Source organism: Galeopterus variegatus, unplaced genomic scaffold (genome assembly GCF_000696425.1).
Source record: "Galeopterus variegatus unplaced genomic scaffold, G_variegatus-3.0.2 Scaffold994, whole genome shotgun sequence".
NCBI classification, from domain to species: Eukaryota; Metazoa; Chordata; class Mammalia; order Dermoptera; family Cynocephalidae; genus Galeopterus; species Galeopterus variegatus.
Window position 1 is genome coordinate 389,054 of NW_007727105.1, and position 14,425 is coordinate 403,478.

The following is a 14,425-nucleotide window of genomic DNA, read 5'->3' on the forward strand; positions in this document are numbered from 1 at the left end:
AAAGATAGACTAGAGGTGTTTTCACTTACATAATATATAGATCAATTCTCTGCATACCCTAGGCACTTATTTAACCTAAGATGACCCTAGGCACTTATTTAACCTAAGATGAACGTATTTATTTTTTCTTGGAAATACACTAAAGAAAATAGGCTAGCAAAGACACATACTCGTAGTTGTAGCAGAATAAGCAGAAGTTTAGATCATGATAGCCCTAGTGAACTCAAATTCTTACCTTGAGTAATGCTGTCCTAAAGAACCCTTAACCATGTTTACATAGTACTAATTAATAATCACTTTGATCTTATATGGTCCTGTTTTATAATGACCAACATTTTAACTCCATGCATTCATTTAGTTTGATCGCAGCAATCCATTGAGATAGGTAATATTTATAAGAATTGTACTGGGAGATGAGTTGCACAAGATCACACACTGTAAGTGGCACAGCCAGAATTTGACTTCGAAATTCCAACCTCAATATAAACTTTTATTTAAATAAGGAAAAAGGCTATTGTACAAATATTACTCTTCAGGTGTAGCCTGCAGAGCCATGGCTATGGCTTAGCTCTGTAAAGATGTGCTTCTATAAATTCTTAGGTTTAGAGATGATACCATCAGGATACCTTTGCTTGAACCGTGCAACCACATCTGGGTCTAGTAGGTGGATCCCATCCAGCTGGTTTCCAAGTGTGATCCTGAAACAAGGGGAAAAGGGGGCAAACCAGAAATCCTGGAATTAAAGGGCTTAATATTGTTAAAAGATGCATACCTTTTATTAAGACTGCCTATCATTTCATTAAATATTCATGCCGATTCTTTTAAAAAGACCTTAACATTAGAATAGTATGACAGTGTGGCTGATAAGGAATTGGCACAGACTCTGGTGGTAAAACAGGCTAGATCTGTACTATCTAAGGGTTACTAACTGATGCTTAGTCAAGCCTGCTTAACAAAGTTGCTGCTGCCAGTAACTATTCTTTGGAGAGTTAAGATGCTAACAGAACATGTTTTAAGCTCTAGTAAAGGGGTGAAAGATACTTAAATTATTGATAGATTAAACACATACTTAGTAACCAGATACAATGCATCCCATAGAATGGCTGAAGAAGAGCCTTAGGTTATAAGAGACCCTAGAGAGCAAAATGCTCTGGGTCCTAGAACCTGTTAGGTTTCAAGTAAATGTTGTAGAATCCCATAAAACAGTTTAAATTCAACCTTAAGTGGCTTATGAATCCTCTGAAGCCCATTTACAGACTAATGGAGTATGAGGTGAAGTTCTACTAACTTCTGTCCTTGACCATAAACAGTTTTGCTCTTGGGGATTACCCCATTCTTGGATCACCTTACCAGTTGGGCTGTACATTGTGTGGTCGTCCAAATAACTCAATCTTGCGAGTGCCAGGGGATAATCTCTCGATCATACCATAGATTTCATCTGGTTTATGACTGGTGGAACGAACCTAGGAAATAAAGACTAGCTACTTTTTAAGTACCCAAGATTGTAGTTCTAGCCCTTCTATTAAGTTTATGGTCCAAATGAAAAAAATTGGGATGAGAATACACAAACAACTGATACCAACGAAAAGCTCTGGATGCCTGGGGAAGCACATACCTCAGCTACGATCACATCACAATCCAGACCCTGGTTGAATCCTTGGGGATTTCCTTTGACACCAACCTGCGCATCAAAGAAAACAGATAACCTTATGAAACCGTGGCTTTTGAACTTTCTCAGTAAGAAATCCCACAGTTCCTCTTTATGCTCCACCTATTGAATTGGGCCCCACTGCTGCTCACCAAGCAGTGTTCCTTCCCATGGTTCAACCAGTGACCTGTACGGCCTGTCCGAATGATGCGTTGCAATTGATTTGTCTTCACCCAAATAATTTCATCTACCCGTTCATAACTGTGGGGCATAAGAAAGAGAACTAGAGCTTTAATCAGGCTTTTACAGGCTAGGGGCAGTACCATCTACAGAGGCAAGGAATCACAGGGAATACTAGGGAACACGTATCACAATTATAGCTATAAGTAATTCCCTCAAAAGAAAGCAACACAACAGTTGCTACTTACCCCCATAGGTTCAGACATTCTCTGCCCAATTCCATGGCCCTAAAAAGAAATAAGGGTTAAACTATTTGTATGCTCATATTTTTTTTCTCTCTTCAAAATATTTGATGTGTTATAAATATCAGAAACATTTTTTCAGGGCCGGCCCGGTTGGGAGTGCGGTGTTGCTCCCGCCGAGGGTTCGGATCCCACGTGGAGACCGGTTCCCGCTCACTGGTTGAGCGCGGTGCGGGCGCAACACCAAGGGTTGCGATCCCGTTACCGGTCAGTAAAAAAGACAAAAAAGGAAAAAAAAAGAAAAAGAAAAAAAGAAACATTTTTTCAGTAGATGTTCAGTGAATGTTTACATGCAAGATACCATTATAGCAACAGGGTGGATCTAAGGATGAAAAGATAAAACACAGTGTCTATTCTCAATGACCTTATGTTTCTCAAGAACAAATGTAGAGTTAAATATAATTCAAGGTATCATTTGTGTTATAAACAGACATTAGGGCTCAGTAAGAAAAAAAGGCTAAATCAGTCATACATTTAATAGCTAGGCTAGGAAAACCCAGAATTTTATCTTCCACCTGTACTATATCTGCTCATATCTACACATCTTTAAACTGCATTACCTGCCTGTGACCCAGAGGAAGAGAAAGCCATCATCCTGTAGTACTGGTATGTTGAGCCTGCGCATCTCATCATCTGTCAGGGTCCCATAGGGCAGCTCCATGTGAATATCCCAGGGCGGGTCAGCCATCACAACTGCAAACTTGCCCAAGATACTGACGTCCAGGTAGCGGATATCACAACAGATCCACTGCATGAGGTGGTATTTGGTCATCTTCCCTTCCTTCACTGTCAGAATCATTGTCCCAGTCCCTCTTTTCCATTTGATTTTCCTACTCCCTTACAAGCATATCTATCCCACTCCATTCCCAACCAGCAAGACAGACTGTGGAATTGTACCCTGCTTTCCTACATGTACAGCTGCCCTACTCAGACATAAGTCCATAAATGGAGATGAGTTTTCTCAGCAGACAAGTACCTGAGGTGGGAAGAGTCGATCTGCACTGGAGTCACCTCCAACACCCTGTGTAAGAGCAAGCTCCTGGCTTGGTGTGTGGTCTTTGCTGCCAGGAGCCTCAGAATCCATACAAGCATCAATTTCATAATGAACATATTTGCAGGTATCCATGTGGAAACATGTGTTAAGGAAAGAGCAGTCACCTAAAGACTCGTCAGTGTGTTTATTAATAATTCGTCTGGGGAAATAAAAAGGGAAAATCAAAATCAAGATGATGCTCTAGAGGTAGATCCCACAGTACAAGTTCCAAATAGTTTCAAATTTTCCTGTCTTTTATTACCCTCCCCTAATTTCCTTCACTGTTACAGTTTCCTCCAAGAGTTGTAAGAGAAAAAAGGCAGGTGACATGGAAATTCATAATTCATACAAAAGAATAATTGTAATTCCTCTCTGAGCAAAGACTTGGCATCCTTAACACAGGAAGGAAAGCAATGCAAGGATGACTTGGCTGGTTGGAGCAGAATAAAACATTGACCTAAAAGCCCAGGTTCTCGTTTCTGCTGAGATCATTCTCCTTCCAGAGATATTTAACTTTTACTGTGGCTCAGAGACAGCAATACCTTGCTATTGTAAGAAGGGGCCATTTTTTTTAAATCTCACATCTATTTGGGAGCATGGCATATATTCCTTCCCACAATGCCACTTCTGAAAGTAAGCCTTCAGAGTCTGGAGAACTTAGACAAACCACAAACTAAATAACAGGACTAAAGACAGAACCCCAATGACTAGAAGGAATATGCTAAATAGGAGTGACTGCTTCTGGGAGACCCATCCCAACTCGTTCCCTCCCAAGAGACCTGAAGTGCAGCTTGCGACAGGGTCGATCAGCATCACTGGCTTTCATGCACTCCTCCTTGGTTCCATAGTCACAGAATTCTTGCACTTGGGCCCGACCTCGCGAGCGAAACTTTTCAACAATGGATTGTTCCTTGGCTGTTGTAGTATTTAATAGCTCTAGGATCTCCTGACTGACCTGTGACAGAAGCAGCCTTAGACGTAAAAGGTGTGTAGATCAAATTAGCTCTTAAACCATCTCCACAAATTTTGACATTAATGTCTTACCAGGGATAAATGAGCTAAACTAATATGGGAAAATTGGAGTCCTAGGGTAAGAGATTTGTCAGGGGTTCAGTCCTTCCTCACAAATCTGCATCTGAGATGGAACTGAAACACAAGAGGCCTGGTTCCTACTGCTAAGCATTATGCTAACCTTCCCTCCCAGGAAGGCATTCCTTCCCATAAAATCTACATATTTATCTGGTACGGAGCCAAGGCACGGTGCTAAACACTTTAACTCAGCGGTGCTAAACACTTTAACTCAGAGTCTATTCAGCAATTCTATAATGGAGGGTACTCCAGTTATCCTCACATTACAGATGAGAACACTAAGGCTTAAGAGAAGTTAATTAACTTGTTCGAACTCACACAACTAGAAGTAGCAAATGGATGAGAACTCATGTCAATCCAATATTTATTCTCAGAACCTCTATACAGGGGCCGCCCAGTTAGCACAGTTGGTTAGAGCACAGTGTTATAACACCAAGGTCAAGAGTTCAGATCGGCTTACTGGCTAGCCGCCAAAAAAACCAAAAAAAACCTCAACTATACTGCCAGTTCACTGTGTAATCATAAATTTCCAGAATTACTTGTCCATATGACCATCTTCCAGTATTCCTCTCCATTTGGCTCCCTATAGTTCTATCTTCAGATTCTTCTCTTGGTCTGAAAATTCTTCCAAACAAATTCTCTAAAGACACACATTACTGACATTTTGGGCCAGATAATTCTTTGTTGTGAAGGGTTGTCCTATTATGCATTGTAGGATGTTTAGCATTATCCCTGGCCTCCATTCACTAGATGCCAGTAGCACTTCCCCATGTTATAACAAAAATGTCTCTGAACATTGCCAAATGTCCTGGGGGGAAGGGGTAGGATCATCTCCAGTGGAGACTGCTCTAAACCCTCAATTCTAAGGGTAAATCCCTCTCGAGCTATAATTCAGTGCATTTCCACATGACTCCTACCTTTTTGCTCTGTTGTTCCTTAGTGGATTGTTGGTTCAGAAGGCTCTCTATCTCCAGATCAACATCTGAGGCAGCATGTTTCCTTGATTTCTTGGCTGGCTCCTTGGCTGGTTCTGATGCTGAAGAGGCCAGACCAGAGGCTAAAGAGCTAGCAAAGGTAGCTACTGTAGTCGAGTCCTGTTCTGCCCGCCGCTTCTGCCCTGTGACAGACCCTGCTACTTCCCCAGGGCCCTTCTTTTCTGCCACAGCACCCATCATGGCAGACAGCTTAGAATGGTCAGCATAGGTCACAAGAGTAGGATGTGCATCATCTTGTAGGAGACCTCGCTTTACCTCAATCAACTCCTGAGCTGCAAACTTCTGTAGGAGGCTTTCCACCCCATCTTGAGTGGCAGGAGCATCTGGCTAGAGGAGAGGAAGAGACGGCAATAAGACACTGACCATGAACTAAACATAATGGTAGATCCTAACTCTATCAGGTCATTACCGTGGAAATGGCAAGACGAATGGACACAGCATCAGTGGGCAATGTTAAGGCCAGATCAGAGAGGTGGTGTAGCAACTTCTTCTCTAATTCAGGGTCTGTAGCTAATTCAGGAACTGCTGAAGTTGTGCTGGGCTTACAGCCACCAGAGATGGGTGCAGTAGGCACGGGGCTGTCACTACGGAAGGATGGAGACAGCGTTGCTTCTGGATTCCGTAGATCTGAGTGAAAAGTGAAAATGAAAAAGGGCAACCATTATTAGTGTACATAGATTGTCCCCAACTTAACGATGGTTCAACTTTATGATGGTGAGAAAGTGATAAGCATTCAGCAGAAACCATCCTTTGACTAAGTACTTTTGTTTTTCTTTTTTTGGTGGCTGGATGGTATGAGGATCCAACCCCTTGACCTTGATGTTATAACACTGTGATATAAACAAGTGAGCTAACCACTCAGGCCAGCCCAAAACCATCCTTTGAGTACCCATACAACCACTGTTTTCACTTCAGAACAGTATTTAATAAATTACATGAGATATTCAACTTTATTATAAAATAGGCTTTTAGATGATTTTGCTCAACTAATGTAAGTACTCTGAGCACATTTAATATAGGCTAGGCTAAACTATGATGTTTAGTATGTTAGGTATATTAAATTCATTTTTTACTTACTATGTTTTCAACTTAACGATGACAGATTTACCAGGATGTAACCTTATGTAAATCGAGGAACATCTATACATTCCTCAGGAGTCAAATTCTCTAGCATTCCCAGCACACTGCTTTCATTTCATGCAGGAAATTCTCTGACCAACTTTAGCACTAGACTACCTTTCCTCAATTATACTTAAGCAGTCACTGCTTTTCCAAGATAATCCTGAATTTTCTGGGAACTGCCTACCCTTTCTCTATTAGGGGAGAGGTGTTTCCCTAATTCCTCGTCCTTGCTCTGCTTCAAAGAAGTAAATTATCAACATGCTGGATTTGAACGTCCCTACCACTTCCCTTCTCTCACTCTAAATGACATAATCAACCTACTATTTTTTTTTTAAAGATGACCAGTAAGGGGATCTTAACCCTTGACTTGGTGGCGTCAGCACCACGCTCTCCCAAGTGAGCTAACCGGCCATCCCTATATAGGGATCTGAACCCTTGGTCTTGGTGTTATCAGCACCACACTCCCAAGTGAGCCACAGGCCGGCCCATCAACCTACATTTTAATAAAAGCCAGAAATATATATATATATATATATATATATTTAAAAGATGACCAGTAAGGGGATCTTAACCCTTGGCTTGGTGTTGTCAGCACCACGCTCAGCCAGTGAGCGAACCAGCCATCCCTATATAGGATCCGAACTCATGGCCTTGGTGTTATCAGTGAGCCACGGGCCAGCCCAAAGCCAGAAATATCTTCAACAACTAAACTGGAATCGGATTATCTTTTTTAGACATGGAGTTTAAATTTTAATGAATAAAGGCCACTGGCCACCAGAGAGTATACAAAATGACAATGTTGGGGAAAGAACAATTTCACCTTTAACACTCAAATATGAAAATCTTATAATACTTTGCTGAAGCCCTGGTCAGCAAATGATGTTTCCTGACTGTATTTTTATCACCTATTCTATTACTTCACAAGCTGGATAGCCATCATAACCTTAATAAGATTTAAGAAACTCAAATTAGGACAAAATGTTACATTTGAGAAAACCTAAAATCTGTGGTTATTTAGTTAAAATACAAATGAAATATTAAACACCCAGGAATTATATTAAACAAAATATTATAACCTATGACAGCCATTAGTTTACGTTTAGGAATATTTTGGTTACTTATATATTTCCACTCTAATGAACTGAATTTAGAAAAATTTGACTCAGAGGTTCCACAAAAAATGGAGCTGAATACACTAAACACCTTGCTAGAATAGTTACATTTTATGAAAATAAGTTATACCCTACCTGGAAAACAGACTCCACTATTCTATACTAGCTGCAAATGTTAAATAATTGATAGAACTTTCTTCACCTTGCTTACTTATGATTCCTTTATGTTCTGCTGAATCTTTAGAGAGTCTGGAACTTTTGCCAGCTGAGCTGATGTAAGTTCCTTGTTTTGTTAAAGAGCTACTGTACACACAGAAGGGTCATGGGAGCACTTTAAAGGCCTGGATGAGAAAGAGTTTGAGAGTAACTGACCTAAGCTAAAAATATGTAAAAAGAAAAAAAAAAAAAAAGTAAGAGACAATTATTATTTAGCTTACTTGGAAGACTGTAAACAAAATACCTGCACTGAACAGGATCAACTGGTGACTACTGAAGATCCTACAAGTCCAATAAATTTGAGCTAAAATACCCTTGTGGTATAAGAATAGTAAAATATTTACACTAGGATCAAACTGTGAGCTTTCCTTTATCAGTCAAGTTTTAAGTTTTTTTGAAGTAACCGAAAATTTCATTAAACAACCTGAGCACAATCAATAATAAATCTCATTAAGGCAGAAAAACATAATGCATTTTAAAATTAGAATTTCAGACATTACATCCCAAATTTAAGTGTTACGGACTATTTACTGCCCTTTTTAACTCAAAGTACGCCAAAGGGAGTAATCGATCACTATAGAACTGATTTAAATAACAGAAACAGAGGCTCAAGGAAAATGTAGATAGGTTTTAAATCAATCCTTTACTTCATTATAGATTTTGAAATTTTTAGTATTTTATGTAAGCCACAAATTATCCATTTTCCCCCCTTAATTTGTGTTCAAATTTTGTGCCAGCCACCTTGTAATATAATGCTGTTTGCTATTAGCATGAATTTTATTTTGTTAAAACTTGTTTGTGTTAATAAAGATTTAAGCCCTCTACAAACAATCCCTATTACATCTTGATTTTGCATATTATGCTTGTTTCTTGCCCATATGACTTAAATGAAAATATTTTTAAAATGTTATCAATGATCAAAAAAATGTCAAATTTCTGAGCATTTTCCATGATTTCAAATTTCCAATCAGTGCTTCAGAAACATTCTTTTTAATGCAATCTAACCCAAATTGTGTGTGGGAACATACCTATTCACTGCCATATTACTTTTCATTACTGCTACAAATACGGTTCTTGGGAAAATATTATTTTGTTTAAATATGCAGTTATAGGGCCGGCCCGGTGGTGCACTGGATAGTGCGCCGCTTGGGAAGCGCGGCGGCGCTCCCGCCCGAGGGTTCGGATCCCACATACAGACTGGTTCCCGCTCACTGGCTGAGCGAGGCACGGGAGCAACACCGAGGGTTGCGATCCCGTTGCCGGTCCCCGGTCTGGTACGGGGGCAACACTGAGGGTTGCGATCCGTTGCCGGACACGGAAAAAGTCAAAAGACAAAAAAAAAAATGCAGTTATATCACATTATACCTTTTTCTTTTCTTTTTTTCCCTTGGCAGCTGGCTGGTACAGAGATTGAACCCTGGACCTTGTTATTAGCACTGCCCTCTAACCAACTGAGGTGACTAGCCAGCTCTCACATTATTTCTTTAACAAACATTTTCTCTATTATTATTAATTTTAAATGAAGCCCAGAATCTACCAAGTCAAAGAAAAAAGAAATGTAACATTGTTACATCTGCTATTACCATATTTAAAATAACAATATATAAATCTGATTAGATGTTAATACTCTCATTTTCTTTCTTACTAACAAGTTTACCCAAGGTTTCATGCAAATGTTATTTGCTGTATCTAAAATAGACTACATATTTTTTCATCTAGACTAAACACCCTGATCAAACATGATTTCAAATGAGTATTGATTTTGCTCCCATTTTAGTGTGCTTTTGTAATCAATCTACTGATATTCTTAGTCATATAATCAATATATTATATTCCTTATTTATATACATATTATATATATTATATTCTTGATAATGTAATCTTAAACATTTCTTCTTCTAAGTTTTCACTTTCTCCAGTTAATAACTGGATTTAGATGTTCTTTGAGTAATGTACCATTTTTCTTAAAGTAAGTGAGAAGTCTATAAAAAGAACCACTTTAACAAATGATTTAATCCCTACAACTGGACACTGACATTTTTTTCTCCTTGTCATTCAATACTTTCAAAAAATAATCTGGTGATGTGATTCTGGTTATGAATCCTTCCTTGTGTTAGTGACACCTCCTGGGAGATTTTTTTTTTCCCCCCCAAGACATTCAGGATACTGTAGCTGAAAATATCTCTTTTAAAGTTATTGGAAAGAGGGGGCTCATGTTTAGTGTTTCGGATAAAATTTAACAGTTGGTTAATGCAACTGTTATTCATGAATGGGCTTTAGCCACTGTGAATTCTCTGAATTCACATGCAAATTTTTGTATGTACATAGAGATTTGGAGAAAAGACTCCAATGTGCTTATCTTTCTTAAAATGGGTTACTGTCCAGAAAATGATTAAGAACCCCTGGGTTCCAACTCTTTCAGAATTTATTCATTTATTAATTCAGCACATTAACTGAATGCCTCCACGATGCTGATAACTATGCTGACACTGCTTCTAATCTAGTGAAAAATTATATGTGTTGGGTTCAGCAAAGTAATACATAATACCTGAGTTTATTCTTTGGTAAGAGCTCTACTGAAGGTAAACAAAATAATAATTAGGTCAGTCCACTAATTTGCTAACCCTAAAATATGTCAACAATGATATATACATCTTCAATCTCATTGAATATATCGGAGCAGTTCACATATTTACTATGTGCTTAACCTGGCCAAGTCTATTTTGTTTTAATTAAAATGAAATAAAAATGTATTGAAAATAAAATTACTCATTTCAAAAGGTTGTACTTTAGGGCCGGCCCGGTGGCGCACTGGATAGTGCGCCGCTTGGGAAGCGCGGCGGCGCTCCCGCCCGAGGGTTCGGATCCCACATACGGACCGGTTCCCGCTCACTGGCTGAGCAAGGCGCGGGAGCAGCACCGAGGGTTGCAATCCCGTTGCCGGTCCCCGGTTCGGTACCGGGGCAACACTGAGGGTTGCGATCCGTTGCTGGACACGGAAAAAGACAAAAGGTTGTACTTTACCATAAGGAGGTATCACTTCACACCTATTAGAATGGCTGTTGTCAAAAAACAAAACAAAACAGAAAACAGCCTGGCCAGTTAGCACAGTTGGTTAGAACATAGTGCTGATAACACCAAGGTCATGGTTTCAGATCCCCATCCCCATACTGGCCAGCTGCCAAAAACAAAAACAAAAAAACCCCATAAAATAACAAGTGGATCTGGAAAAACTGGAATCCTGTGCACTTTTGGTCAGAATGTAAAATGGTACAGCTGCTATGGAAAATTGTATGGTGATTCTTCAAAACATTAAAAATAGAATTGCTGGGCCGAGCCCATGGCACACTAGAGAGAGTGCAGCGCTGCGAGTGCAGCAGCGCTCCCGCCGCGGGTTCGGATCCTATATAGGGATGACCGGTGCGCTCGGCCGGTCTCAAAAAGGACAAAAAAAAAAAAAAAAAAAGAATTGCCATATGATTCAGCAATTCCACCTCTTGGTATACACCCAAAAGGATTAAAGCAGGGACAATGTGAATATACTTAACACTACTGAACAGTATACTTAATTAAGCTGGTAAATTTTATGTTATGTGTATTTTACCACAATTAAACAAACAAAAAAGTTGTATTTTAAAAATGCCAAGCCTACAAAGTTCTTCCAATGATTGTTTGCCCACAGTAATTTTCATTCATTAATGACATGAATACAATTTAGTTCATTTTATATTCTTCTCTTTTAACATTGAGGTCAGTAATAAACAAGCTATCAGATTTCAGTAATGCTATAAAAACCAAGATGTGGTATGAAAATTTTTATTTCCTATGAGGAAAAAACTGAATAATGTGAACTGTTACCAAGCCTTTGGTTATATCTTACATGATGTGATTAATAAAGTAACAGAGTGTGTTTCACAATGTTTTCCTAAGAATCCTAACACTCAACAAAATTTATTCTTTAAAATAATCAAAATAACACAGAAAGAAGTGATAGGCTGGTTTAATTTGTGTCTCATCTCTACAGTACCAATTGTAAGTGAGACAAAGCTCTGGGTCAGAAAACAATACAGGTTGGTATCCCTTATCCAAAATGCTTGGGACCAGAAGTGTTTTGGATTTCAGATTTTAGAATATTTGCAGAATACATATTAGGGATACCGGTTAGCCATCCCTAACCAGAAAATCCAAAATCTGAAATGCTCCAGTGAGCATTTCCTTTGAGCGTCATGTCAGTGCTCAAAAGTTTCAGATTTTGAAGCATTTCGGATTTCCGGGTTAGGGATATTCAACCTGTATATGTTTAATCACAATCTCAAAAATACTTTTATAGGAGTCTCTACTGTACCATTATTAGGTGGATGTACTAGGAGTCTTATCTATATTATTAGCTAGATGTACAAGTCAAGAGATATTTACATCAGAAAAAGAACTTTTTTATTATTATAAAAAAAAATTTTATATTCCAGGGATAATACAGTCTTGTCAAAATGACTAAACATGTTCAGGAAAGACCTGGATGAAAGTATTGAGGCTCTAGTAGTTAGGCTTCCATACATAATAAAATTTGGTTAATACCAAAGTGTGGCTGATACCATGAAAAAACGAAATGGAACTTAAAATGACCAAGAGGAATTAGAATCATCCATCTAACGAGTATGAATCTAGAAATGGAAAAATATAAAGAAATATATATAGCGAAGAACAATTACAACCAAAAAAAAAAAAAAAAAAAACCCAACACAACCACAGATAAAGGATGGCTTGTCACAAAAATGAAAGACAAAGCTGAACACAGTGCTACTGTGGTTTTTTAAAAAATTAATTTTATAGATCCCTTTGTTGAAACAAAAAATTACTTGAATCCTCTAATCCCCTTTTCCAATTATCATTGCTGAAAAGAAAAAAAATAAGAATTCCATACTAAAATTAAATAAATATCCACAGAAGAAATGAACTTCCCCAAGGCTGTCACATTCTTCAATGCTGCAAAAGAGGCTCAAGGGACTAAAACAGAATGATGAGCTCTCTACGTGGAGAATATGGGGAGGTGACAGAACAAGGCTACTTCACCTCTTACTGAAATGTATACATTTAAAACTTGGGCTGGCCCGTTAGCTCAGAGCATGGTTTAGGTTATAGCATGGCCCTGTAACATCAAGGTCAAGAGTTTGATTCACTGTGCTGACCAGCTGGCAAATAAAATGTAGTAATTGGTGAGTTTCTAGTTTTAAAAGAATGGAACTATTTTCTATTGATGGAGCAACTTACCCAGATAGCCCACATCCCACTATTGCATACCAACTGAAAGATCGGTGCAATCAAGATCCTCCACAGAACAGATGTTTTTCTGACTTGTATATTACCCAAATACAATGTTTCACTACAATGTATTTCTTCAATGCGATTTAGCTCATATGCAATTGGTAAATAAGAAAATGTCAGAACATGGAAAATTTGTTGGTTCATACATGACTTTTCTCATCATGTTAATGTTTTGAAGTGGTTTTCTCAGTTAAAGAGAAACTGGCAATATGAGTGCCTTCAGAAAAAAAAAAGGTGGAAATCCTACAGAAATGCCTTAAAAAAAAAAAAAAAGTGAAGCTGCAAGTACAGAAGAAGAAACTATAAAGACATTTCCTTTGGTTAAACAAACAAACAAGCCTGATTGATGGGAGCAGGAAGTAGGAGCCCCAGGGTACAGGCTGCAAGAATGGAATGATTTTCATTTTAAGGAGAAACACCATTGGAGATTTAACTAAGCTAGTATTTTTAGTATAATTGTTATTGTAAGGTTTCTTGTAACGAAGTTACATTACATATGTTTTCAGTAGGCTTCTTCTAAACCTATTTCTTCTATAAGACCTGCTGTTTTTAATGCACACTTTTGTGAAAGCAAGGTTTTTTCATGAACAGACATAAAATAGCAGAAATGCCTCTAATCAAATCCTTCATGAATGCTTTTATTAAAAAGTTGATGAGATACTAAAGTCCAGTAACTGGCGTCTATGATAAATTACTTAAGAAGCTGTTGAGTCATTTGCCTAAGATAGACATGCATAAAAAATTCTGAAACAGGAGAAGCCAAAGAATAGGGGGAAAAGAGTGAGAAAAACAAAAAACAGAGACAAGTCAAAGGAACTGGTTTATACTGCAAGAAAAAAAATTCTTCCTCTTGGATAACTAAGTAACTACTCCAAGGCTTGACTTCTAATTAGTCCCTTATCATAGACTTGTACTTCATCTACTACCCTGACCTCTTACCTTCTCTTGAATTATCCAAGTCCTATACAGCCATCAAGGAGAAATTCAAGTGCCAACTCCACTATGATGCTTCACTGACTACACCAGCTCTTGTTATTTTTCTTCACTGTACTGATTGTGGATTCATTCATTTAACATGTTACATATATCGTATCTCATTTTTAACTTTTTATAAGTGTCTATCCTTGAATCTCAACTAGGTTTTAAACTCCTTTATGGCAGGACAACGTCTTACTCCATAATTAATAAAAATGTACTGTAGATACTCAATAAATGTTTATTAATTATGGCGTGAGAATTATAGTTCCAAGGGCCAGAATATGAGCAAATGAACCTAATATGATCAAGACAAGATTTAGAGATAGAGTCGAGTACACAAGGGTGGCATGCACTCCCTATCCTTGCAGAGCTTTGCAACTGATTTGCCTTAACTACTTCAGGGTTTGTGCTGGTGGGGGGGGGGGGGG

General features: G+C 38.4%; 1 protein-coding gene across 1 annotated transcript in view; it reads right to left on the reverse strand.

Moving 5' to 3' along the window:
* Positions 1-438: 438 nt before the first annotated feature.
* METTL3 (methyltransferase like 3) overlaps positions 439-14,425 on the reverse strand; it is a 15,011-nt gene continuing 1,024 nt past the window's right edge. Inside the window, exons 2-11 of the mRNA XM_008574066.1 lie at positions 5,657-5,874; positions 5,170-5,574; positions 3,943-4,118; positions 3,107-3,323; positions 2,691-2,878; positions 2,077-2,115; positions 1,801-1,909; positions 1,616-1,681; positions 1,351-1,463; positions 439-698 (exon numbers count right to left, since the gene is read on the reverse strand). Coding sequence (XP_008572288.1) covers positions 587-698; positions 1,351-1,463; positions 1,616-1,681; positions 1,801-1,909; positions 2,077-2,115; positions 2,691-2,878; positions 3,107-3,323; positions 3,943-4,118; positions 5,170-5,574; positions 5,657-5,874 — 1,643 coding nt within the window. The 3' untranslated portion in view covers positions 439-586. The remainder of the gene's footprint in view (positions 699-1,350; positions 1,464-1,615; positions 1,682-1,800; positions 1,910-2,076; positions 2,116-2,690; positions 2,879-3,106; positions 3,324-3,942; positions 4,119-5,169; positions 5,575-5,656; positions 5,875-14,425) is intronic.